Genomic DNA, 26,849 nt, shown 5'->3' on the forward strand with positions numbered 1-26,849 from the left:
CATGGATTTGTCCAGAACCAGTCCTGCCACACGAATCTGATCTCTTTTTTTGATAGTAGAATATAAGAATAGTAGTAGTAGGGTTAGAAGGGGCCTACAAGGCCATCGAGTCCAACCCCCTGCTCAAGGCAGGAATCCAAGTCAGAGCATCCCTGACAAATGGCTGTCCAGCCTCATCTTGAAGGCCCCCAGGGTGGGAGAGGCCACCACCTCCCCAGGTAATTGGTTCCATTGTCGTATTGCTCTTACAGTCAGGAAGTTTTTCCTGATGTTCAGCCGGAATCTGGCTTCCTGTCACTTGAGCCCATGATTCCGTGTCCTGCACTCTGGGATGATCAAGAAGAGATCCTGGCCTTCCTCTCTGTGACAACCTTTCAAGTACTTGAAGAGCGCTATCCTATCTCCCCTCAGTCTTCTCTTCTCAAGGCTAAACATGCCCAGTTCTTTCAGTCTCTCTTCATAGGGCTTTGTTTTCAGTCCCCTGATCATCTTTGTTGCCCTCCTCTGAACCCTCTCCAGTTTGTCTGCATCCTTCTTCAAGTGTGGTGCCCAGAACTGGACACAGTACTCCAGATGAGGCCTAACCAGTGCTGAGTAGAGGGGAACTAGTACTTCATAGGATTTGGAAGCGATGCTTCTATTAATGCAGCCCAAAAGAGCATTGGCCTTTTTTGTAGCCACATCACATAGTTGGCTCATATTCAGCTTGTGATCGACAACTATTCCAAGATCCTTCTCGCTTGTAGTGTGGTTGAGCCACGTATCCCCCATCTTGTAACTGTGCATTTGGTTTCTTTTTCCTAGGTGCAGAACTTGGCATTTATCCCTAATAAATGTCATTCTGTTGTTTTCTGCCCAGCACTCCAGTCTATCCAGATCACTTTGAATTTTGTTTCTGTCTTCCAAAGTATTAGCTATCCCGCCCAATTTTGTGTCATCTGCAAATCTGATCAGCATTCCCTGCACCTCCTCCTCCAAGTCATTCATAAAAACGTTGAAGATCACTGGGCCCAGGACTGAGCCCTGCGGTACCCCTCTCGTTACCTCTCCCCAGCTTGAGAAGGTCCCATTGATAAGCACTCTTTGAGTCCGATTCTGTAGCCAACTGTGGATCCACCGGATCGTTGTTTCATCTAGCCCACTTTGAGCTAGTTTGCTCATCAGGAGATCATGGGGCACTTTGTCGAAAGCTTTGCTGAAGTCGAGGTATATGATGTCTACAGCATTCCCACGGTCTACAAGGGAGGTTACTTGATCAAAAAATGAGATCAGATTTGTCTGGCAGGACTTGTTTTTGACAAATCCATGTTGGCTTCGATCAAGTCACCTCCCTTGTGGACCGTGGGAATATGGGTGCAAGAGCAGGGAAGCTGGACTGACCTCAGGGACATGTCAAGGGATTCGCAGTGGGAAACACCAGGGAGCACACTCCAGCATTGTTCAGCACCAACAAGCCTTGCATCGCAGAAGCGGGGGGATTCAAACTGTGAATCAAGGCGCAAAAGCACCTTTTCACGCTCGTGGGATGGCACTTTCACGCGGGGACGATTCTCTGCCATAATGAGAATAGGCCAAGTGCTGCGGTGTTCGGGGATGAGAGTACAGTGTACCCACGGAAGGATGAAAATGCGCAATCACGATTCCACGCCTTACTGAGTAAGGCGTCTGGACATGGCGCTTCATAGCCTGGCAGCACCCCTCGCCTCCCCATGCCAGCACCAAACCAGCCATGCTCAGCCATGCAGCAACCATTCCCCGCACTGAGCCCTAGCTCCTCTTCCCAGCCAGGCTGCGCCTCCCACCCACTGAGCCCCAGCTCCACTGGCCAGACAGCCTGCGCCCACCCCACCCCCCAGTTCCGCAGCTCCTCTTCCCAGACAGGCTGTGCCCACTCCAACCCACCGATCCCCAACCCACCAGCAAGCCCAAGCCACCACTCCCCCACCCCTCTCCCAACAGCCCCAGAGGCGTTTTTCAGGCACACTCTGCATGCAAATAGCAAGAGCTCTATTGGCCGGTGTGGCCCTGCAGTTACTCAAAGGACCTCCCGGACTAGCAGGTTGACAGAGGGGCTACTTTAATTTACTGAATTAAAGGCATGCGACTAAAGCTTCTCTTTGGTGTGCTTTGAGTGCTGGAGGAAGGATGGAGTCAAGGGAACCCTGATGGCTTGCCCGCAGTTTGGAAGGGCGGCAGTCTGGCTAGGTGGACTGAGAGAGGAGGTCCCTCCCCTCCCCTGCTAGCCTCTCATGCCTCGCTAACCAGTCCGAACGTCCAAGCTCCACCCCTGACATTTCCCTCTTAGCGCTGCGTCTCCTCCTGGTGTCTCTTAGGTCACAGGCACAATCTCCTCCTCCTCCTCGCTGCTCCTCCCAGAAGGGGTAAGGATGAGGCTTCATGCCCAGCCATCTGGGAGATGGTAACCTGAGGAGCACGCCTGCCCGTATCTGAGCTGGCCGGTGAAAAGACGTCCTCCAGCTCTGGCTGCTCCTCTGCTGAATCTGAGCTGCTAACTCTCTCCCTGCGCTCAGAATCAATCCTGGCACCCAGCTCTTTCAGTCCCTCCTCATAGGGCTTGGTTTCCAGTCCCCCGATATCTTCGTTGCCCTCCTCTGAACCCTCTCCAATTGTCTGCATATTCTTAAAGTGTGGTGTCCTGAAATGGACACAGTGCCCAAGATGAGGCCTAACCAGTGCTGAGCAGAGGCGAACTAGTACTTCCCGGGATTTGGAAGCTATGCTTCTATTAATGCAGCCCAAAATAGGGTTTTTTGCAGCCACATCACACTGTTGGCTCATATTCAGCTTGTGATCGACAACAGTTCCAAGATCCTGCTCGCTTGTAGTGTGGTTGAGCCACGTATCCCCCATCTCGTAACTGTGCATTTGGTTTCTTTTTCCTAGGTGCAGAACTTGGCATTTCTCCCTGTTAAATGTCATTCTGTTGCTTTCTGCCCAGCGCTCCAGTCTATCCAGATCACTTTGAATTTTGTTTCCGTCTTCCAGGGCATTAGTTATCCCACCCAATTTTGTGTCATCTGCAAATGTGATCAGCATTCCCTGCACCTCCTCCTCCAAGTCATTCATACAAATGTGGAAGAGCACTGGGCCCAGGACTGAGCCCTGCGGGACCCCGCTCCTTACCTCTCCCCAGTTTGAGAAAGTCTTTGAGTCCGATCCTGTAGCCAACTGTGGATCCACTGGATCGTGGTTTCATCTAGCCCACTTTGAGCTAGTTTGCTCATCAGGGTATCATGGGGCACTTCATTGAAACCTTTGCTGAAGTCGAGGTATATTATGTCCACAGCATTCTCATAGTCCACAAGGGAGGTCTTTGCCCTCCTATTGAATCCAGTTCTGTAGCCAACTGTGGATCCACCTGAGAATCGTTTCATCTGGCCCACACTGAGCTAATCAGGAGATCATGGGGCACTTTGTGGAATGTGAATGTGCCTTCTCATGAGTACTTAGTCAAGCTCATCTACTCCCTCAGTAATCCACATCATAAGACGGAGCCCCAGAGGGGAATTTTCATGAATATGTTTTCTCCAGCTGTGCATGAAGCTGCGTAGAGACTTCAGGATGTTGCAGAGGTGATTCTCTTTCTCCTTATTTGTAATTATTGTTATTATTCTCATGAAAGCTCCAGGCTCGTCACCCCCCCTCCAAGTCTGCTTTTGGCATAAACATCAGATGCAAGAGCAACATGAGGTGACGTCAGGCATCCAGGCACAAACGGGCTGTTGCATAAATGCCTCCTGTGCCATGAAGAGCTTGGGGGGAGGGTCAGGGCAGGTGAGGAGGCCTGTGTGGGCCTGAGGTTGACTTCCTATCCTCCCCTTCAACTGTGAAGCCTTGGCTGGCTGGGCTCCATCTGTCCTGGGAAGCCACGGAAGCCTCGGTCCTGCAAGGGGGCTTTGGCATCTTCCATTTCTTCTAATTCGTGGGGAGGAGCAGACGCTACGGCGGAGGCTGTGCCGGGCGTCCCCAGAATGATTCTGCTCTTGCTGCTGCTGCTGCTGCCCCAGGCAGCCTGTGGGACACTCCAGGCCAAATGCCCCTTGACATTGGAAAGGGGGAGAAGGAGCCCAGTCAGTTATTACAGGCCAGGAGAACTCCTCATTGGCGGGGTCGTCTCTGCAGAAAAACAGCTTTTTTCATTTGCAAGCAATTTTGAGGAGCCGCCTTCTAGCAGCCATCTTTCCGGGTAAGTCATCACGTAGTCATGGTGGCAGAGTGACTTTCTCTTCCTCCTCTCTCCTGTGATTTCATTAGTTCCAATTATGCTTTATTTGCCAGGGTTTTTCCCCATCATCTGCTGCCTTCCGTAGGCAAAACCATTTTCCTCTGTTGCTTTTGGGGGAAGACTTTGTGGGTGCATCGAAAGTAAAGGCCCATCCGGTGCCCAGCCTGCCCTGTCATGTGCTGCAGCTGGCCAGGTTCTTTTGGAAAATGTAGTGACCTATTAGAAGACAATCGGGTCGTTCTGTCGCAACTTTCATGTGCAGATCAAAGAGCCACTTTTCTCGTCAGCCCTGGGAGCAGATGCCACTTCTCCTCCCCCCACCTTGCTGCCAAGTATGATGGTCGGTGTTGCTGGATGTGTTTGAGCTGCAGCTATTTTGTAGTGAAGTCGGAGTGAGCTGACAAGGAGGGACCATGAATGGCCAGAAGGGGAAGGACTCCTTCACACAGCACAGAGTTAAACCACGGAATTTGCTACCACAAGATGTAGTGACGGCCACCAATTTGGATGGCTTTAAGAGGAGGTTAGACCAATTCCTGGAGGAGAAGGCTGACCATGGATACTAGCCCTGAGGGCCATGTGCTACCTCCAGTAGCACGTAGGACAATTGGTTTGGACTAATACAAACAATTACATTAAGGTGTTTGATAAGAAATTGGAACTGGGATATGGTTGTTTTTTTTTCCGGCACTACCATTTTTTTCTGTGGTAAAGGCATATAAAAAATAATCACACACTGCAGCAGTATGTATGCAAGCTTCTATTTCCCATATTTAGAAAGGCTTTAATAATCTGCACTTTAAAGTACATTTATGGCTTATTTGGAAAGAAGTTTCCGTAGGGCGCCATCCTAGTCAGATATGCGGCTTCCTCCGAACTCGGAGGCGACCACCTATCCAATGCAGGGCAGGAGAAGCACGGAGGGGATCATTCCCTCCGCAGTCCTCCTGCCCTGCATTTTCTGCTATGCAGCCAATTTCGGCTGTCTAGCTGTGGGGGCGGGGGGGGTGAGTGGGGGAGGATGCTGCTGTATGACACGTTGGATGAATTGCGGTATTCAGCTATTCCATGACACCCAGGTACCCACTTCCACTAAATTTTGGCTATTGGGGGACATAGCAATGAAATAAATAAATGGATGAATAAAAATAAAATAAATTCCCAAGAACAACATGCCATCAAGGAAATGACACCACAGCAGAAATGGGGGTAATCTTGAATCTTGATATGGATGCACACAAAAGCTTTTGTACAGGGATCTGAGATCAGGTGGCCGTTTCATTTTTTACTTGAAGGTGTCCAAGCAATTTTTACATTAACACAAAATATGATATAAGAACACAGGCCACATTAAAGAAATGCAAACTGGTTGTAGGAAGCAAAACGCATTTCAAACATCACTCTTATATATATTCTTTATGGAGCATTGCTCCTAAGACAGGACAGTCACGAGCTTTTTCAAAGGGAGTAGAGAAGACAATCAGGGCAGGTGTTATTGTTCTACTTTTTCTCAGGTCTGGATCTCATATTTATATGATTTCTTATGAGCTCTCGCATGAAGCTTCAAAAAGTGCAGAAAAGGGCCACTAACATGATCAAGGGGCTGCAGCATCTCCCCTATGAGGGAAGGTTACAACAGCTGGGATTGTTTAGCTTGGAACAAAGGAGGGCGAGGGGAGGCATGACAGAGGTCTACAAAATCATGCATGGTGTGGAGAACGTGGATAGACAGACATTGTCTCCCTCTCTCAAAATACTAGAACCCACCGGGGTCATCCTATGAAGCTGATGGTTGGGAGATTTGTGGCAGACAAAAGGAAGGACTCCTTCACACAGCACGTAGTTTAACTGTGGAATTCGCTGCCATGGGATGTGGTGGCGGTGCAGTTGAAGGCACACTTGGAAGAAACTGATTATCTAGACCCATTTCAGTCGGGCTTCAGGCCTGGGCATGGGACAGAAACGGCCTTGGTCGCCTTGGTGGATGATATGAGGAGGGCTCTGGATAGGGGTGAATGCTCCTTCCTTGTTCTCCTCGACCTCTCAGCGGCTTTTGATACCGTTGACCACGGTATCCTCCTGGACCGCCTGGAGGGGTTGGGCATTGGAAACACTGTATTGCGGTGGTTCCAGTCCTTCCTCTCTGGCAGGTACCAGAGGGTAGCACTGGGAGAGGAGGTTTCGGACCCGTGGCCACTTACTTGTGGGGTGCCACAGGGTTCCATCCTCTCCCCGATGCTATTTAATATCTATGTGAAGCCACTGGGGGCTATCATCAGGAGGTTTGGGGTGCAGTGTCATCAATATGCGGATGACACTCAGCTCCTACTCTCATTCAAATCTTCACCAAGGTTGGCCGTAGAATCCCTGTCCAAATGTCTGGAGACGGTGAGTGGCTGGATGGGGAGGAATAAGCTGAAGCTCAACCCTGACAAGACCGAGGTACTTTTGGTGGGAGACAAGAGGAAGCTGGGGGATGTTGACCTGGTGTTGAATGGGGTACAGCTACCCTTGAAAGACCAGGTCCGCAGCCTGGGGGTCATTTTGGACTCCCAGCTGTCCATGGAGGCTCAGGTGTCAGCTGTGAGCCGGACAGCGCTGTATCAACTCCATCTGATACGGCGGCTGCGCCCCTACCTTCCCGACCATCTGCTCCCATCGGTAGTACATGCCCTGGTCTCCTCTCGTTTAGACTACTGTAATGCGCTCTACGTGGGGTTACCCTTGAAGACGGTTCGGAAACTGCAGCTGGTACAGAACGCGGCGGCTCGCCTGATTAAAGGCAGCCGCCGGCGAGATCACATCACTCCAGTGCTGAAGGAGTTGCACTGGTTACCAGTTGTTTTCCAGGCCAAATTCAAGGTGTTGGTTTTGACCTTTAAAACCCTATATGGTTCCGGCCCAGCCTATCTTAAGGAGCGCCTCCAGCAACACCAGACAGGCCGCTTAACAAGATCAGCCTCGGATGGCCTTCTCTCTGTCCCATCAGCCAGGACAGCTAGACTGGTGGGGACGAGGGAGAGGGCCTTCTCTGTGGTGGCCCCCACTCTATGGAACTCCCTCCCTAGGGAACTCCGTCATGCCCCCTCTTTAATGAGCTTCCGTCATGCATTAAAAACGTGGTTGTTCAGGCAGGCATTTGGGGTGGGTTAGGGTATTTTTTTAAAAAAAATTATGGTAAAATTTTATTGTTTTAAATTGTTTATGGTGGGTTGTACATCGCCCAGAGTGGCTGGGTGACCAGTCAGATGGGCGATTAATAAATTTAATAAATAAATAAATAAATAAATAAATGTAGTGATGGGCACCCATTTGGATGGCTTTAAAGGGGGGTTGGGCAAATTCCTGGAGGAAAAGGCCATCAATGGCTGCTAGTCCTGGTGGCTGTGTGCTCCCTCCAGGACCAGAGGCAGTGAGCCTATGTGCACCAGTTGCCTTGGAACCTGGACAGGAAGATGCTGTCCTGCTTGCAGCCTTCCCGTGGGCACCTGGTTGGCCTCTGTGTGAACAGAATGCTGGACTAGATGGACCCTTGGGCTGATCCAGCCGGGCTCTTCTTATGTTCTTCTGAGTTTACAGAGGGTCACGTTTTTACATTGTTTTCCCCAATTATTTTAGTCATAGCCAGCTCAGAGGTCAACGAAAACTCATAGCATTTCATATTTATTTATTTATTTATTTGTTGCATTTCTATCCCGCCTTTTTTTCCTCTTGCAAGGAACCCAAGGCGGCTTACATTATCCTCCTCCTCTCCATTTTATCCTCACAACAACAACCCTGTGAGGTGGGTTGGGCTGAGAGTCTGTGACTGGCCCAAAGTCACCCAGTGAGCTTCCATGGTCGAGTGGGGACTAGAACCCGGATCTCCCAGCTCCTAGTCCAACACTCTTGCCACTACACCACACTGGCTCCTTATATGCTTTTGAAAGGAAAGCTTGTAGCTTATGAGAGATACAGAGACCAGTATCTCCATTTATTTCAGTTGCATATTTGCAAGATAGTCTATTAGGCAGGCTGGTGCAAGAGTCTTGCGAGAGGCCCAAATGAGAATGCAAAGTCTCACGGGGCAAATATTCATCACAAAGGGGCTGGCGGCAGCTGCCCAAGCCTCTGCAGGCCGGATGGGGACCTTCCTTGGCCAGATTAAGCCTGAGGGCTAATACGAACACAAACGAAGCAATGCTGGATCAGACCAAGGGTCCATCTAGTTCCATATTCTGTTCCCAGGGTGGCCAGCCAGATGCCCACGGCAAACCCAGAGCAGGACATGAGAACAATAGCACCCTCCCACTTGCCTTCCCCAGCGGCCGGTACAGAAAGTCTTGCTGCCTATGATGTTGGAGTTAATATACAGCCACTGAGACCAGTAGCCTTTTGTGATGCTGAGCTGTTTCTCTTCATCTATTTCCCCTTAGCTGTGGGCATGTGTTGGCCGAGGCAGCGTCCTCCTGTTGGGTTTGTGGGAGGACGGATGGAGTCTTTAGCCCTTCGTGGCATTCCCTTTCCTAGAGCCACGCAAAGTGATTCTCCTTCAAGCGGCCTTGAATGGGTGGTGAGTCATGATCTGCGCCTTCCTTTGCCCCTGCTGGAAGAGCTCACTTTTACTCACACCGCCCCTCCCTTGGCCAAGGGGAATAACGAGTAATTACAGCATCAATAAATTGGATGTCGGGAACTAGGGATGTACGAAAGTCCCCTTACCTGGCTCCGCCACGTTCTGCTGGGGGGGGAGGAGCTCCGTCCCTCCCCCCTGGCTGCTGTCTAGCAGGGACGCAAAAGGCGGCGGCCATAGCCGCCGCCGTTTGCATCCCTGTAGTCAGCCGTGATAGGCTACGTAAAGACTTACGTAGCCTATCACGTCTGGCTTAAAAACAACAGCAAACAAACACGAGTATGCAAATGGCGGTGGCTACGGCCGCCGCCATTTGCGTTCCTTATTTTTGGCCGTCTTAGTCTACGTAAATATTTATGTAGACTAAGACGGCGAAAATAAGGGGGAACACAAATAGCGTAAGGTAAGTCCTAGGGGACTTATGCAAATAGGTAAGTCTCATCCCGGGGGGGGATCCGTGGGGGGGTGGCAGGCCATTCCGCCACAGATTTTGGGGGGCCGAATGCACTGGCATTCGGCCTTACCGAGATCCGTGGCGGAATTCTTTGCCATCGCTATTGGGAACATAACTGTCTCTCCAGATGCATTACAGTAACTGAATGAGAGCCTTACATCAGATGGTTGGTTGTGCTGAGTGACCACAGGCTGGGAAGTTTTGTATTTTGCTTTTTTTTACCTGCGTTGCTTCCCTTCTCATCTTTTATTTGAGGTTTTTAATAAACTCTGTCCTTGATTTGGGAAGTGATATCAGACCTGGTTGGATGAGCAGGTAGGAGCCCGTCTCTCCCAAATGTGTCCGCCAGGATGTCTTGTGCAGCACTAAGCTTGACTAGAGGGGCGGGGCGGGAGGGTAGCTTCGGTCTATAGGGATTCCGTCTCCCTGGTCAGATTGCCTATCCAACCATCAGCCAGTTTTGAGTGTGTGTGTACCTGGTGTTGGGCACCTGAGACAGGATTGGGATTCTGTTGGTGTACCGATGCTGTAAAGAACAACCTTGTTTAGGAACCTGGAATGTAAGATCAATGAATCAAGGTAAGCTGGAGGTGGTCAAACATGAGATGGCAAGATTGAACATCGACATCTTGGGAATCAGCGAACTCAAATGGACAGGCATGGGCGAATTTAATTCAGGTGACCATCGCATCTACTACTGTGGGCAAGAATCCCTTAGAAGAAATGCAGTAGCACTGATAGTCAACAAAAAGGTGGGAAAAGCAGTACAGGGGTACAATCTCAAAAACGATAGAATGATCTCAGTACGAATCCAAGGCAAACCATTCAACATCACAGTCATTCAAGTCTATGCCCCAACCACTGATGCCGAAGAAGCTGAGGTTGATGGGTTCTATGAAGACCTACAACACCTTCTAGAACTAACTCCAAAAAAAGATGTCCTCTTCATCATAGGGGATTGGAATGCCAAAGTAGGAAGTCAAGAAATAACCGGGACAACAGGCAAGCATGGCCTTGGTGTACAAAATGAAGCAGGACAAAGGCTGGTAGAGTTTTGGCAAGAGAACACGCTGATCATAGCAAACACTCTTTTCCAACAGCACAAGAGACGACTCTACACATGGATAGGGATGGCGGAGAATTTCTCCCCGAAACTTCGGGGAGGCGAGCGCCAACGTGTTCGGCCCCCCGAACACGTTTCGGGGAGAAATCCTCTGAACCCCCCCGCCCCCTGCACCCCCCCTGGGACGGGACTTACCTTCACCGAATGTCCCTCCCGGCGGCGGGTCCGGCTGGCGGGTCCGGCTGGCGGTTCGGCGGGTGTTCGAGCGGGTCGGGAGCGGTAGCCGGTCATTCGACCAGCTGCCACCGCCGCCATTGCAATAAAAGAAAAAAAAATGCCCCCTGATAGGCTACGTGATGATTAACGTAGCCTATCACGGCTAGATTTGCAAAGTCAGCCATGATAGGCTACGTCAATCGTCACGTAGCCTATCACGGGTGACCTTAAAAAAAAAAAAAAGCACGTACGGCTAATGGCGGCCCCCATAGGGAGCCGCCATTCCCGTTCCTTATTTGGTCGCTGTAGTCTAGGTAAAGATTTATGTAGACTACGGCGAAAATAAGGGCAACGCTATTTGCACGTTGGCGTTTAAAATCAGGGGGCGTTTAAAAAAAAAAAAAACTTCTGCGTTCACGGCCGGGCGAGTCGGGAAGCCTCCTCCCCGGCCTGAATTTCAGCTGGGGCGAGGTGGGAAGCCTCCCCGACCGACCTGAACTTCGCGGGGGGAGCAGCGAAGCGCCTCCCCCCCACCGCGAACATCCTTCGAGGACAGGTAAGGGACTTTCATCCACCCCCACACATGGACATCACCAGATGGTCAAAATCTAAATCAGATTGATTATGTCCTTTGCGGCCAAAGATAGAGAAGCTGTATACAGTCAGTAAAAACAAGACCTGGAGCTGACTGTGGCTCAGATCATGAGCTTCTTGTTGCAAAATTTCGGCTTAAATTGAAGAACGTATGGAAAACCACTAAACCATTCAGGTATGACCTAAATCATATCCCTTATGAATATACAGTGGAGGTGAGGAATAGGTTTCAGGGATTAGACCTGATAGACAGAGGTCCTGAGGAACTATGGATGGAGGTCCGTAACATTGTTCAGGAGGCAGCAACGAAATCCATCCCAAAGAAAAAGAAATGCAAGAAAGCCAAGTGGCGGTCTGATGAGGCTTTACAAGTAGCTGAGGAAAGAAGGGAAGCGAAAAGCAAGGGAGAAAGGGGAAGATCTATCCAACTGAATGCAGAGTTCCAGAGAATGGCAAGGAGAGACAAGAAGGCCTTCTTAAATGAACAATGCAAAGAAATCGAGGAAAACAACAGAATGGGAAAGACTAGAGATCTCTTCAAGAAAATCGGAGATCTCAAGGGAACGTTTTGTGCAAAGATGGGCACGGAGATAAAGGACAAAGAAGGCAGGGACCTCACAGAAGCAGATGAGATTAAGAAGAGGTGGCAAGAATACACAGAAGAACTATACAGGAAAGATCTGAATGTCCCTGATAGCCATGATAGTGCGGTGACTGAACTTGAGCCGCACATCCTCGAGAGTGAAGTCAAGTGGGCCTTAGGAAGCATTAGTAACAACAAAGCTAGCGGAGATGACAGTCTTCCAGCTGAGCTATTTAAAATCCTAAAAGATGATGCTGTTAAAGTGCTGCATTCAATATGCCAACAAATTTGGAACACTCAACAATGGCCGCAAGACTGGAAAAGGTCAGTTTACATTCCAATTCCAAAGAAGGGCAACGTCAAAGAGTGTTCAAACTACCGCACAATTGCGCTCATTTCACATGCCAGCAAGGTGATGCTCAAAATCCTACAAGCTAGGCTTCAGCAGTATGCGAACCAAGAACTACCGGAAGTACAAGCTGGGTTTCGAAGAGGCAGAGGAACTAGAGATCAAATCGCCAACATTCGCTGCATCATGGAGAAAGCAAGAGAATTCCAGAAAAATGTCTATTTCTGCCTCATTGACTACGCGAAAGCCTTTGATTGTGTGGATCACAACAAACTGTGGCAAATTCTTAAAGTGATGGGAGTACCAGACCACCTTACCTGTCTCCTGAGAAACCTGTACGAGGGTCAAGAAGCAACCGTAAGAACCAGACATGGAACAACCGAGTGGTTCAAAATTGGGAAAGGAGTACGACAAGGCTGCATATTGTCACCCTGCTTATTTAACTTATATGGAGAGTACATCATGAGAAACGCCGGGTTGGATGAATCAGAGGTCGGAATTAAGATTGCTGGGAGAATTATCAACAACCTCAGATACGCAGACGATACCACCCTACTGGCAGAAAGCGGACAGGATCTCAAGAGCCTCTTGTTGAGGGTGAAAGAGGAGAGTGCAAAAGCTGGTTTGAAACTCAACATTAAAAAAACAAAGATCATGGCATCTGGCCCCATCACTTCCTGGCATATGGAAGGGGAAGAAATGGAAGCAGTGACAGATTTTACTTTCTTGGGCTCCAAGATCACCGCAGACAGTGACTGTAGCCATGAAATTAAAAGACGCTTGCTCCTTGGGAGGAAAGCTATGGCCAACCTAGACAGCATAGTAAGAAGCAGAGACATCACCTTGCCGACAAAGGTCTGTCTAATCAAAGCTATGGTTTTCCCAGTAGTAATGTGTGGCTGTGAGAGCTGGACTATAAGGAAGGCTGAGCAAAGAAGAATGGATGCTTTCGAACTGTGGTGCTGGAGAAGACTCTTATGAGTCCCCTGGACTTCAAGGAGGTCAAATCAGTCCATCCTAAAGGAAATCAACCCTGAGTGCTCATTGGAAGGACAGATACTGAAGCTGAGCTCAAATATTTTGGCCACCTAATGCGAAGAGAAAACTCTCTGGAAAAGACCCTGATGCTGGGAAAGACTGAAGGCCAAATGAGAAGGGGACGACAGAGGATGAGATGGCTAGATAGCATCACCGATGCAATGAATATGGACTTGAGTACGCTGTGGGAGAGAGTGCAGGACAGGAAGGCCTGGCGTGCTATGGTCCATTTGCACTAGCTGCAACTTCTGAGTCATCTCCAAGGGCAGCCCCATGTAAAGTGCATTGCAGTAGTCTAATGGGGAAGTTACCAGCGCATGTACGACTGTGGCTAGGTAATCCCTGTCCAGGAAAGGCCGTAGCTGGTGGATCAGCCCAAGCTGGCCACGGGTACCCAGGCCACAGAGTCCACCTGGGGCTTCAGTGACAGGGATGGATCTAGGAGGACCCCCAAGCTACGTACCCGCTCCTTCAGGGGGAGTGCAACCCCATCCAGGACAGGTTGCCTACCCAATTCCCAGACTTGGGAACCCCCAATCCACAGATCTTCCATCTTGTCAGGATTAGCTTCATTCTATTGGCCCTCATCCAGCCCGTTATAGCCTCCAGGCACTGGTCCAGCACCTTCACTGCCTCAGCTGACTCTGATGACAAGGAGGAATAGAGCTGAGTATCACCAGCGTACTGCTGACACCCCGCCCCAAAACGCCTAATGACCTCCCCCAATGGCTTCATATAGATACTGAACAGCATGGGAAGAGAAGAGTAGAGAAGAGGTGGGTGGGTCATAGTAAACTTAATAAAATTGAAGAGGTTTCACCAATTGTCCTGAAATTTTCCCATGCCAGAAGGAAATGACACCATAGCAGAAATCAGGGTAAACTTGAATGTTGAGATTGAAACACAGAAATTCTTTTGTAAAGGAATCTGAGATCAGGCGAATCTTTTCATCTTCTACTTCAAAGTTTCCAAGCGATCTTTAGAGTAACACAAAATATGTTATAAGAGCACAGACTGCATAGAAAAATGCAAACTGGTTGTAGCAGCAAAACGCATTCCAAAAATCGCTCTGTGAATTGTTTATGGAGCACGCCTAAGACGGGACACGGACGAGCTTTTCCAAAGGAGCAGAGAAGACAACGAGGACAGGGGCTGTTGCCCTACTTGTTCCCAGGTCTGAATCTCAGATTTATGATGCTTCAAAAAATGGATCTCAGGAACAGCACTCGTTAGCAATTAGTTATTAGTGCCCCCCCCCTTCTTACCTATGATTTGCAAGAAGTATGTATATACTGAATATCCTTGTCAGCTCTGGTGCCCAACGCATTTCCTTACGTTTCCAGAACAGAATACCCTTCGCATTCTTCTCTACAGATCTGTTGTCTCACTACTTTAAACATGACGTGTTTTCCAGTTCTATTTGCTTCTCACAATATTTCATGTCATTTTTACTCCTTTTACTCATTTGTGACATGAGCAAAAGATACAAAGAGTAGCACTCGTAAGCAGTCGTCTTTCTTCAAAGCATCTTATCCAAAGCACATGTTGCTTTTCCCGATTGGACAGAGGGTCACGTTTTGACCTTGTCTTTCCCATGTTAATTTTAGCCAGTTCAGAGGTCAGCGAAAAGTCACAGCATTTTATATGCTTTTGAAATGAAAACTTGTGGCTTATGAGCGATGCAGAGAGCAGTATCTCCGTTTATTTCAGTTGAATATTTGCAGGGTAGTGTATTGGGCAGGCTGGTGCAAGGGTCTTGTGAGAGGGCCTGAATTTCTCTAATCTTTTTAAAAAGCCATCCAAGTTGGTGGTCATCACCACATCTGGTGGCAGCAAATTCCGTAGTTTAACTCTGAGCTGTGCGAAGATGTCCTCCCTTTTATCTGTCTCAGATATGAATATGTTATGGAAATTTCTCTTGTATATTTTTTCAGTAAAGCAGTCAGTTATTACTGGAGGATCCTGTCTGTGTTCTTTGCCATTCAGGAGATCAACCAGAATCCCAGGCTCTTACCCAACATCACCCTGGGCTACAACATCCATGAGAACTACTTTGATGAACGGATGACTGCAGATGCCCTATTAAGCCTGCTCTCTGTTGGGCAGGCGAAGGTTCCCAACTACAAATGTGGAAGGCAGAATCACCCCATGGCTGTCATTGAGGGATCCGACTCTGACATCTCCATCCAGATTTCAACCTTGTTGGGCATCTACAAAATCCCACAGGTGGGGACAGAGAAGAATGGGCCAGGTGCAAGCTGGCTCTAATTCCACACTGCAACTGAGTCTAATTTCAGACAACTGAGACAGTGGGCAGTGGATGACCCCATGAGACTGGAGATACAGTTTTGAAGAGGGTTGCAAGTGATTTGAGAGCGGTTTACCTTGAGGTGTAACATGCCTTCATCTCTCTGGAAAGCCTACGCCCTGTTGCGACCCTTAGGGAACCTGTGCAGTGTGTTTCTCTGTAGGGTCATTTCGAAGCAAGTCTGGTTGAGTTGAGCAGGACTTATAACTTAGCAAGTGTGTTTCGGATTACAGCCTCAGGCATCTTCTCAGTTCAGTTAAAGAGTAAAAAGGGAGTGGTGGACATGGAGGCTTGCTGGGTTAACAAGCATCAAGGCCAGCCTTTCAAAGGAAAGGACTTGTTTGAACAGCGCCCAGTTAAGCTCTGTGGAACTGCCTGCCACAAGGTGTAGTGTTTTGGGCTGTGCATTGCTTTGGTGCCGAATCCGAATACCGAAGTGAATCGGGGCTCTTGTGGGGAGCCTCTGTGTGATCCGGAGGAAAGCAGACCAGTGCTGAGGGGTTCTGAGAGGAGGAGGAGGGGGGGGAGGGGGGAGCTTTGAGGAATAGCAACTCCTGTTGACAAATTAGTGCTGAACGGAACCCAGCAGTCTCCAATAGCATTGCCCTTATTTTCGCCGTAGTCTACGTAAATCTTTACGTAGACTACAGGGACCAAATAAGGAACGCAAATGGCGGCGCCCTATGGGCGCCGCCATTTGTGTATGCACTTTTTTTTTTTCAAAGTCACCCGTGATAGGCTACGTAATGATTAACGTAGCCTATCACAGCTGACTTTGGAGATCTAGCCGTGACAGGCTACGTTAATCGTTACGTAGCCTATCACGGCTTTTTTTTTTTTTTTACTTCACTTGTAATGGCGGCAGCGGCAGCTGGTCAAAAGACCGGCTGCCGCCCCCACCCCCAACGAAAACCCGACGAACCGCCACCAGGACCCACCGCCGGGAGGGACATTCGTCAAAGGTAAGTCCCATCCTGGGGGGGTGGCGGAGAATTTCACCGCCGATTACGGGGGGCCGAATGTGTTGGCACTCGGCCCCCCAAAGTTTGGGGAGAAATTCTCCCCCATCCCTACTCAATATGCCCTCAGTGGGCTAGTTCTGTTTGCTTGTCCCCTCCAGCCCAGTTCCAGTCTGAACGCAGGTCCTGCGTAGAGTTCTAGAGCATCAGAGTCACCCGAGTGGCCCAGCGAGCCCGGGTTTGTTCTGGTCAGGCATCCCTGGAGGTCAGGGCTCCTTGGCATGTATTAGCTCTAGAATGAACAGTTCCCGCTTGGCAGGACTGCTGTGTCTTCCTGCCCCTGCCAGACAAGACAACTGAGAGCCTGAGGTCATCAACCGTGATTCTGAATCAGAATGTGCTGGGGGAAAGGGGTTATTTGGACTTCAAATAACCTTAAACTTCTCTGATTTTATGCCCTCTGGTTTGAGATTCTGGGCCAAACTGTCTGACATTTGGCATGTGTCACCCCTCTATGGGGGCTGGGAGGTCCCCAAATGTCATGCATGTCTGTGGAAGGAGTGGAAAGTTAAAGCTCTTTGTTTTGAGAGTTTTTGTTGAAAAAAAAACAATTTCACCTGCACCTAGCACAAAACGTCTTTAGCCAAACTGTCTGAAATTCAGCAGGTGGGATCCCCTCTATGGGGGCTGACAGGTCTCCAAATTTCATTTCTGTAACCTGAAAACTGAAAATGTTTTGGCCATTTCTGTTTTCCAATGCATGTCAAAGGGAAAATATCATATCGGAATGATTCAGATATCCGAATCACACTTCCAATTCGAATCCAAAGTGAAGCAGATGGGTTCTGAATTGGTCCAATCAAAGTGGGGCTGCTTTGGAAGGTCCGAAGTGGAATCTGTAGCAAGCGGGGGGTCCATGCAGATCCCTAGTAGTGATGGACACTAATGTGGACATCTTTGAAGGGGGATTAACAAACATTTCAGCTCTGATCTGAAACAAAACACAAGCTTGATGTCCTCCTTTCCTTGCCAGGTCAGTTACACTTTTATTTCTCATCTGCTGAATGATAAAGCTCAGTTCCCTCTTTTCTACCCGATGGTTCCCAGAGACCAAACCCAGTACCAGGGGATTGCCAAAGTGCTCCTGCATTTCAGGTGGACCTTGATTGGTCTCGTCGCTTCGGACACGGACAACGGAGAGAGGTTCATGAGGACTTTGATGCCTGAGCTCACCAGGAACCGTCTTTGTGTTGTTTTCACGCAAAGATTCTCCGGAATGATGAGTGCAAACCAAATGAAGATCCATCCGGCTCTATTTCAGAAACTGGGAGAAGTCAATGTTTTTGTTTACTGTGCAGATACCAGCTCCTTCTTACATGGAATGTACTTTATAGAAAAATACGGTGACTACTTTAGAAACCACAGAGCTGGAACAGTCTGGATCATAACAGCTGTGTGGGATTTCACCTTCGAATTGGTCTCTTATATACCTTCCCCACGCATCCATGGCATATTCTCCTTCCTTATCCAGAAAAAGGAAAGGAAAACGTATGAACAAGTTTGGCGCTTTTACTCTCGTATTAATGATTTTGTAGGGAGAGCATTTAGTTGCTCATACTCAAAGCATGCGTTGTCAGTGAAAGGCTGGACAAGATGCACAGAGAAGGAGAGACTGGAGGCCCTGCCCCAAGAAGACATGGAGATAATCCTGTCTTTCGACAGCTACCACATTTACAACTCCATCCATTCTGTGGCCCATGCCTTGGATGCCGCTTATTCCCCCAGATCCAAGAGGAGGGTGGTGGCAGAGGGAGACAGGCTGGACGTTCAAAGGCTACAACCATGGCAGGTATTCCCTTTCCCATCCCAGATATCTCTGGGGAACATGGTGATCAATTGTACACTTCCAGAATGGTTGTCTTGGAATTGGACTCTAATGAACAATGTAGTAGTGTCTGAAATGTTGTGTATTGGTGGAGCAAACACAACTGAGAAACCCCCTGTGCTGCTCCCTCTTTGGGCCCCCTAGACCGTCCTCTGAGCCCCAGCACTGGCTCCACCCCCCTGTGCCTGCGCTGGCCCTCCCCTCTCCTCCCCCATGGGAGTCGGCCATCTTGCTGCCTCTGTCTGATCCTTCCTGCCTCCTTCCTGTAGCTTATACTAAGGATGTGTTTGGCTGATGTGGGAGGGATAAATTCTATATAGCAGTGGTTCTATCTGGTTTTATATATTTATTATTTTCTTTATTATTAAATTTATTAATCACCCATCTGGCTGGTCAGCCAGCCACTCTGGGCGATGTACAACATACAATAAACAGTTTAAAATAATAAAATTCACAAAAAACATTTTCTAAAATACCCTAACCCACCCCAAATGCCTGCCTGAACAACCACGTTTTTAATGCACGACGGAAGCTCATTTACATATATAGTACAGATAATGGTTGTGTGCTGGGAACATTTTTAAAACCCCTCTGGACCATTTGATGATGTGTGGGCCAAGATATTCAGAGAACATTCATGCACATTCTGGAGCATATGCCCTGGTTGAGAGGTTCTCTCAAACACAATTGTCAGTGCATTGGTGGCCCCTGATCACGTGTCTGCCGTATACACAGTCAAGTTCTCCTTACAACCAGATGCCATCTAGATCCCGTTCAAAACATCACTCAGATATAGGTCATACAGAACAAGATTTAGTCTTTTTTGTCTTTTACTCCAAAGTAACATCACAGTACTAAGTGCAAGGGCTTATCCATACTAGGGATGTACAAAAGTCACTTACCTTTTCACAGATGGTGTTCGCGGTGGGGGGGAAGCACTCTGTCCCTCCCGCCGGAATCCTCGACGGGGGGGGAGGAGATCCGGTCCTCCCTCCCGGAATCCTGCCTGGCCAGCTGCGCTCCGCAGCTGGCCAGGCCCGTCCGCAGCTGGAGTTCTGGCCACAGGCGGGCTGCTGCGGGCGCAAATGGCGGCCGCTGTAGTGGCTGCCATTTGCGTCCAGCCAGGCAGCCGTGATAGGCTACGTAAGTATTTACGTAGCCTATCATGGCTGGGCAAAAAAAAAAAAATGGCATACGCAAATGGCGGCGGCTACTGCGGCCGCCATTTGCGTTCTGTTTTTTTTGCTGTTTTAGCCTACGTAAATATTTACGTAAGCTATTATGGCAAAAAAAGGGGAATGCAAGTAGCGTAGTGGGCACTATTGGCATTCCTTTTTTTTCGCCGTAATAGCTTACGTAAATATTTACGTAGGCTAAAACAGCGGGGGGGAAAGGAACGCAAATAGTGCCCACTACACTATTTGCATTCTCCTTTTTTTTCGCCGTAATAGCCTACGTAAATATTTACGTCGACTAAAATGGCGAAAAATAGGGAACATAAATGGCAGCCACTGTAGCCGCCGCCATTTGCGTATGCCCTTTTTTTTTTTTGTTTGGCTTGCCATGATAGGCTATGTAAATGCTCACATAGCCTATGACGGCAAAGACACGGATGAAAATGGCGGCTGCGGCAGCCAGTCGAAAGGCCAGCCGCCGCCGCTACCGCCGGAGCCACCGCCATCCAGAACATCTGCCCCAGGTAAGCCTCGTCCCGGGGGGAATCCGTGGGGGGGGCGGGCGGGGAGAGGCCGTTCCACCACAGATTTCGGAACACCACTGGCATTTGGCCTCACTGAAATCCGTGGCAGAATTCTCCGCCATCCCTAATCCATACACAAATTAAAACACCTGAAAACCTCCAACATCATTCTTAAACAAGGCTTCAAAGCAGAGTCAAGTACATTTGGTTGTTCTCACTGATAATCCATATCTTAACTTACATATTTATGGTCTCCAGTGAGGCCTCTTGGTCACTCATTTGATGGCTCACCTGACCTAATGGTTTAATGAGACTCGACGAATTGACCATCCTAAACCGAACATTGACACCTCCTGATCTGGATTCCTTTCTAAGCCATAAAGGGATCTATCTCAAATCGCCTGGTACATCTGGCAAAGCTCAGAGCTAAGACGTTGTGATCACTCTTGGGTCAGAAGCCCGTACTGGGTGATATTAGGCCTTGGGATCCCAATTTTAATCCCAGAATTCTCTTGGAGGCATTTAATTGTAGAATTCCCCAATCAAGGAGCAGGGGGAAGATGATGCAGATGTGAAAGATTTGCCTGATCCGCCAGAATACTAAAAATATAATGTGCATAGATTATGTCTGCTCAAGAGAGCCTTACTCCCAGTTAAGTGTAAATGCTCACTTCTTTCGGAATGTCCCATTGCATTCAATGGAGCGTATTTCTGAATAGACATGTGTAGGATTGCACTGTCCACCTGACAATTTGTTGCCTTTTTATGGTGCCCAAAAAGGAAATCACGTGTTGGACTTTGCCTGAGGGTCAAGTCCAGGCCCCATTTGCAGAATTCTGCTTAGGATGCAAACAGAAGTTTGTGCGGAACAATAATCTCTAGAAAAGAGAGAACAGAAAATAGAAGTTTAGCTGTAGCTTCACAAACTGTTAAAGGAGATGGGGGGGGGGATTCAGGAATATAACCAGGTCCCTGGTGAAGGGCAAGAAGAGAAAACCAGCCACGAGTGTGGAAGCAGCCCTGAGTCATGGGAGATTCAAGGGTGAACTGAGATGCTGAATGTGGGTTTCTGGTGTAGTAAATGCTGGTGCTCCTTCTGACCTGGTAGTTTCACGCTTTCCTGCGGAACCCCCAGCATTACAATGCTTCCATCCTGGACGGAGCGTATTTGGACGAGAACGGGGACCTGGCGGGCGACTTTGACATCGTGAACTGGGTGGTGTTTCCCAATGTGTCTGCCATTAGAGAGAACTTTGGGACGATGGAAAGACGGGGATCCACAGACCAAAAGCTCACCTTTGATCAGGATGCCCCTGTGTGGCCCAAGCGTCTCCACAAGGTGGGGAAAATCATCTCTTTGATCTCAACTGCACAGCTCTCATAACTGTAATATCATGGAATCATAGAATCATCGAATAGTAGGGTTGGAAGTGGCATCTAAGACCATCAAGTCCAACCCCCTTCTCAAGGCAGGAATCCAAGTCACAGCATCCCCGACAGATGGCTGTCCAGCCTCGACTTGAATGACACCAGTGTGGGAGAGCCCACCACCTCCCTAGTTAATCGGTTCCATTGTCGTATTGCTCTAACAGTCAGGACGTTTTTCCTGATGTTCAGCTGGAATCTGGCTTCCTATAACTTGAGCCCATTATTCCGTGTCCTGCACTCTGGGATGATGGAGAAGAGATCCTGGCCTTCCTCTCTGTGACAGCCTTTCAAGTCCTTGAAGAGTGCTATCCTATCTCCCCTCAGTCTTCTCTTCTGAAAGCTAAACAAACCCAATTCTTTCAGTCTCTCCTCACAGGGCTTTGTTTCCAGTCCCCTGATCATCTTTGTTGCCCTCCTCTGAACCCTCTCCGGCTTGTCTGCATCCTCCTTAAAGTGCGGTGCCCAGATCTAGACACAGTACTCCAGAGGAGGCCTAACCAGTGCTGAGTAGAGGGGGGCTAGTACTTCCTGGGACTTGGAAGCTATGCTCCAAGTCTATCCAGATCCCTTTGAATTTTGTTTCTGTCTTCCAAAGTATTTGCTATCCCACCCAATGTTGTGTCATCTGCAAATCTGATCAGCATTCCCGGCACCTCCTCCTCCAAGTCATTTATTGACTGCACCTCTTCCTCCTCCAAGTGCAGCGTTGCCCTTATTTTCGCCGTAGTCTACGTAAATCTTTACGTAGACTACCCGTGCCCAAATAAGGAACGCATACGAGCTTTTTTTTTTTCAAAGTCAGCCGTGATAGGCTACTTAAGGTTTACGTAGCGTATCACGGGTGACTTTGAAAATCTAGCCGTGATAGGCTACTTAAATCTTTACGTACCCTATCAGGGTTTTTTTTATACTTTACTTGGAAATGGCGGCGACAGCAGCCGGTCAGAAGACTGGCCGCTGCCGCCACCGAACCGCCGCCGGGACCCGCCGCTGCGAGGGACGTTCGGCCACGGTAAGTCTCATCCCGGGGGGGGGCAGGGGGCCGTCGGAGAATTTCCCCACCAATTTTGGGGGGCCGAATGCGTTGGCATTCGGCCTCCCAGAGATTCGTGGATAAATTCTCCGACATCCCTAACTTCCACAGCCCTAAGAGGCTGGGGCCAGGTTAGCTGAAGGTGCATCTCCTTCCTCACCTCCCTGCCCAGATGCTGAGATCATCCTCCGAGGCCTTTAAGGGTGTCTGTGCCGGATGAGGTGAGGAAGGTGGCTACTAAGGAAAGGACCTTTCCAGTGGTGGCACCCAGGTTGTGGAGTGTCCCCCTGCCAGCCAAGGGGCTTGCCTGCTGCCTACATTGTGGTCCTTTGGGGGCCAGGTGAAGAGCTTTGTATGTTCCCAGGCTTTCCAGCCTTTCCTTTTTAAAAAGTGTGTTGGTACATTTTTTTAATCTTTGGTGGGCCCAAAATCTGAGGTGAGGAAGGTGGCCACTGAGGAAAGGAAAGGAAAACTTATGGTTTTTATTATGTTTTCTATATTATTCTATGTTACACCTATTCCCATGCCAGCACTGCCTCATTGCAGACCTGGTAACAGTTGAACCTGGGCCTGGAGGCCATGTTGGGACTGTTACAGCTCTGTCTCTCATTTCTGTAGATGAATGAATCCTAACACTTTTTCCTTGATGGTCCTTGTCTCTGTGCTTAGCCCCTGCCACGTTCCAGGTGCGTGGAAAGCTGTCGCCCTGGATTCCTCAAGGTGGTTCTGGAAGGAAAGCCCATTTGCTGCTACGACTGCGCTCCCTGCGCGGAAGGGACCATCTCCAGCCAGGAAGGTGGGTGACTCCCAAGGAGAATGCAGACCCTGGGGAGGAGGGCAAAGATACACCCAGGCATGATCTGTGAAGGTTTCTAGGGGAATCCCTGAAATTGGATCCTTTCTTGTGTTGTGTAGTATCAGTGTCACAGCAGAATGGCCCCGTTAAGGCCTTTCATGAACTGAGCATTCCGCCCTGCTCAGTGATGTTCGGTGGTGGGTCCTTCAAACCGTTACAGAATGAAAACAGGTTGAGCAGTCTTTCTGATGTTCTCAGGTTCCAGAAGGAAAGGATCTTTTTAGATACCTTGGAACTTTCAAGAGAAATGGTGAAATCTGGGGGAGAAAGAGCTTCTGAAAGGCAAAAACCACCCCCCTCCTCCCAGTTTCTAAATTGACACTGGCAACATTTTTGTAGTTCCAATTTTGGGAGAGACCAGAGGCAGCATGGTTGGGGAAGGTATCAGATTGGGGAAGGCTGTTCTATGCTGCATCCATCCCCAAACTGGTGCCCTCCTGACATTTTGGACTTCAATTCCCATCAGCTCCAACCAGCATGATCAATGCTTAGGAATGCTTGGAGTTGCATTCCAACACATCTGGAGAACGCCAGGTTGGGGAAGGCTGCTCCATAGAAAAAGACAAGTGAGTGGCCCCACATGATTTTTCAGCAGTTTTCCACAACCCCACAGTCACCTCTGCAGAGCATCTTCCCCATTCCATCCACATGGTTTTCTGCTTTGGGAAGATGAGGATTTCACATGCATTTTCTGCCTCCCTAGGGAGGATGTTCCCACATCCGGGCAAAAAATCCCCTCTGATAAGTATAACCTGATGGGATCTGAACTAGTGGTAACCACCTAGAAAAGAGATTTTGGGGTTGTGGTGGACAGCTCACTGAAGATGTCAACCCAGTGTGCAGTTGCTGCATAAACAGCAAATTCCATGTTAGGTATAATTAGAAAAGGAATTGAGAATAAAACTGCCCATACCTTACTGCCCCTATACAAATCTATGGTGCCACCACACTTGGAATACTGTGTATGGTTCTGGTCATCACACCTAAAAAAAGAGATTGTAGAGCTGGAGAAAGTGCAGAAAGGGGCAACTAAAATGATCAAGGGGCTGGAGCACCTCCCCTGTGAGGGAAGGCTACAACAGCTGAGACTGCTCTCTGGGAAAAAAGGAGGGTAAGGGTTAGGGTCATGATAGAGGTCATCAAAATTATGAATGGTATGGAGAATGTGGAAAGGGGAACATTTTTCTTCCTCTCTCAAAATACTAGAACCCAGGGTCATCTATGTAAGCAGTGGAGGCTTAGTGGCAATTTGTAATATTTGAGTTTATTCACAAATATCCATAAAAATGTACGAAGACCCCTGCTAGATCAGACCAAGTCCTATCTAGTCCAGCATTCTGTTCCCACAGGGGCCAGCCAGGTGGCCCATTAGAAAGCCCAGCAGCAGGACACGAGTGAAACAGCACCCTCCCACCCATGTTACTCCTGTTCTTTCCAGATGCAGATCATTGCTCCAAGTGTCCGGATGATCAGCATCCCAACCAGGACCAAGATGAATGTATCCCGAAGGTTACAACCTTCCTGTCCTATGAAGAATATCTGGGGATCATACTGACTTCCTTTGCTCTATTCTTGTCCTTAACCACGGGATTTGTGTTAGCAATCTTCATTAAATTCCTCGAAACCCCAATAGTCAAAGCCAACAACCGGGACCTCTCCTACATTCTCCTCGTCTCCCTCCTGCTTTCCTTCTTGTCCTCCTCCCTCTTCATTGGGAGGCCAAGAAAAGCCACCTGCATTCTCCGACAAACAGCCTTCAGCATCATCTTCTCCGTTGCCGTCTCTTCTCTCTTGGCCAAAACGATCACTGTGGTGCTGGCCTTCCTGGCCACAAAGCCTGGGAACAGGGTGAGGGGATGGCTGCGGAAGAGACTGGCCAATTGCATTGTCATTTCCTGTTCCAATGTCCAAGTTGTCATCTGCCTTATCTGGCTGGGCATCTCTCCCCCATTCCCTGACTCTGACATGCACTCCCAGCCTGGACAGATCATCCTGCAATGCAACGAAGGGTCTGTCACCATGTTCTATGCTGCCCTTGGCTACATGGGCTTCCTGGCTGCCATCTGCTTCACGGTGGCTTTCCTAGCCAGGAAGCTGCCTGGGGCCTTCAATGAAGCCAAGCTGATCACCTTCAGCATGCTGGTCTTCTGCAGCGTGTGGGTGTCCTTTGTGCCCACCTACCTGAGCACCAAGGGGAAATACATGGTGGCCATGCAGGTCTTCTCCATCTTGGCCTCCAGTGCTGGGTTGCTGGGCTGCATCTTTCTTCCCAAGTGCTACATTATTGTACTGAGGCCTCATCTGAATACAAAGGAGCATCTAACAAACAAAATGAAAGAGGGCATCTGATTCTTTTGGAATTGATTTTAGGGGTGTCATTTAGTAAGTGTCTGCCTCACCCCCCCATAGGTGTTTCAGATAATGTACCTTTTTAAAGATAATATGCTATTATTGTACAATTATATATTCCATTATGTATAAAAACACACACACATTCTCTCTCTCTCTCACACACACAGACACACACACACACACACAGACACACACACACACACACACACACTCTACGACATAAATTGGGCAATTACTATTTAAAACAGAAGTGCTGTAGCACAAATACCATAACTGAGTAATAAAAAAAATGTCCGTGGGGAGAGGAGTTTTAAAAATACGGTTGCTCACGTGAATTAGACTTCTTTCTTACCAGCACACGGATAGGCATGGAATATAACAGGACACATATACACAAGAAAAGTACAATACCTGCAGAAGTGTGGAAACTCAATTGCAATTCCACTTGTCGCTTACAAGGGCTAAGAGCCACCGTCAGTCTCCCTGCGATGTGCGGATGTGATTTGGTTTGGTGGTTTGTGAGATCTGGAGGGAGTGCCAGGGAAGGCTTAATGGGAAAGGAAACTGTTCCCAAAAGGAACACAAGAAAAACATCACTAAAATTACTAGAGATTTTAATGCAAAAAATAAAGGGTTAATTCAAAATTGGAGGCAAATGCTTAAAAGCTACTTACCCAAAACTGTTTTTGGTCGGAATGACAATTGGCTTTGTTAGGATACCTGTTGGACTTTATATCTTTGGAAATGGGTTGTCAAGCATGCTTTGTCCCAGAAGCCCAGGGCTCAACCCCACAAGGATGTTGGTGGTTGGTTTTCATCAGATGACCGTGAGCGGGTCTGGGGCGGAGCCACCTCAAAACCCCCTTGGTCCATGGACTCCATCAGAGACACAGCAGCTAGAAATGTGCTTTGACTCAAAAGTTTGATAAGGAAGTTGCTCCTAGTTGCAACACTGGTAGCTGTCCAACAGAAAGCTACTGGGGAACCACTCATCCATTTGTAGGATTCTCTCCATCTTCACCAACGGCAGGGACTGATGCCGGGCACATAAGTAATCCCCCCACCGTTTGTCTCTGCCAAATGCAGTGCCCACAGTTGCTAAATCTTGCTCTGCTGTTGCATCCCAGTACCTTTCCTGGGGAAGATGCTGACTCCTCCAATCTCAAGTGGGAAA

At 48.7% G+C, this 26,849-nt stretch overlaps 1 protein-coding gene and 1 long non-coding RNA gene across 2 annotated transcripts in view; both read left to right on the forward strand.

The window, feature by feature from the left end:
- Positions 1 to 26,849, forward strand: part of LOC146356740 (uncharacterized) — a 563,405-nt gene that overhangs the window by 67,619 nt on the left and 468,937 nt on the right. The gene's annotated exons all lie outside the window — the stretch shown is intronic.
- On the forward strand, positions 1,740 to 25,672 carry LOC146356741 (vomeronasal type-2 receptor 26-like). Its single transcript, XM_084841304.1, has 10 exons — positions 1,740 to 2,017; positions 8,474 to 8,556; positions 8,662 to 8,887; positions 15,090 to 15,381; positions 17,456 to 17,663; positions 18,208 to 18,271; positions 18,452 to 18,572; positions 21,115 to 21,345; positions 23,137 to 23,263; positions 24,762 to 25,672. The coding sequence occupies exons 1-10, from the start codon at positions 1,740 to 1,742 to the stop codon at positions 25,670 to 25,672; spliced, it is 2,541 nt and encodes an 846-aa protein (XP_084697430.1).

This window comes from Heloderma suspectum, chromosome 2, assembly GCF_057233095.1.
Source record: "Heloderma suspectum isolate Gila_16-S chromosome 2, 16-S_ref, whole genome shotgun sequence".
NCBI lineage: Eukaryota > Metazoa > Chordata > Lepidosauria > Squamata > Helodermatidae > Heloderma > Heloderma suspectum.

Bases quoted from the DNA above. Each gene is read 5' to 3' on its own strand.
- LOC146356741 (XM_084841304.1), top strand. From the start codon at position 1,740: ATGCAGCAACCATTCCCCGCACTGAGCCCTAGCTCCTCTTCCCAGCCA. The intron at 18,272-18,451 runs GTATTCCCTTTC...TGGGCCCCCTAG, and splicing joins AAAGGCTACAACCATGGCAG to ACCGTCCTCTGAGCCCCAGC. The intron at 21,346-23,136 runs GTGGGGAAAATC...CTCTGTGCTTAG, and splicing joins GGCCCAAGCGTCTCCACAAG to CCCCTGCCACGTTCCAGGTG.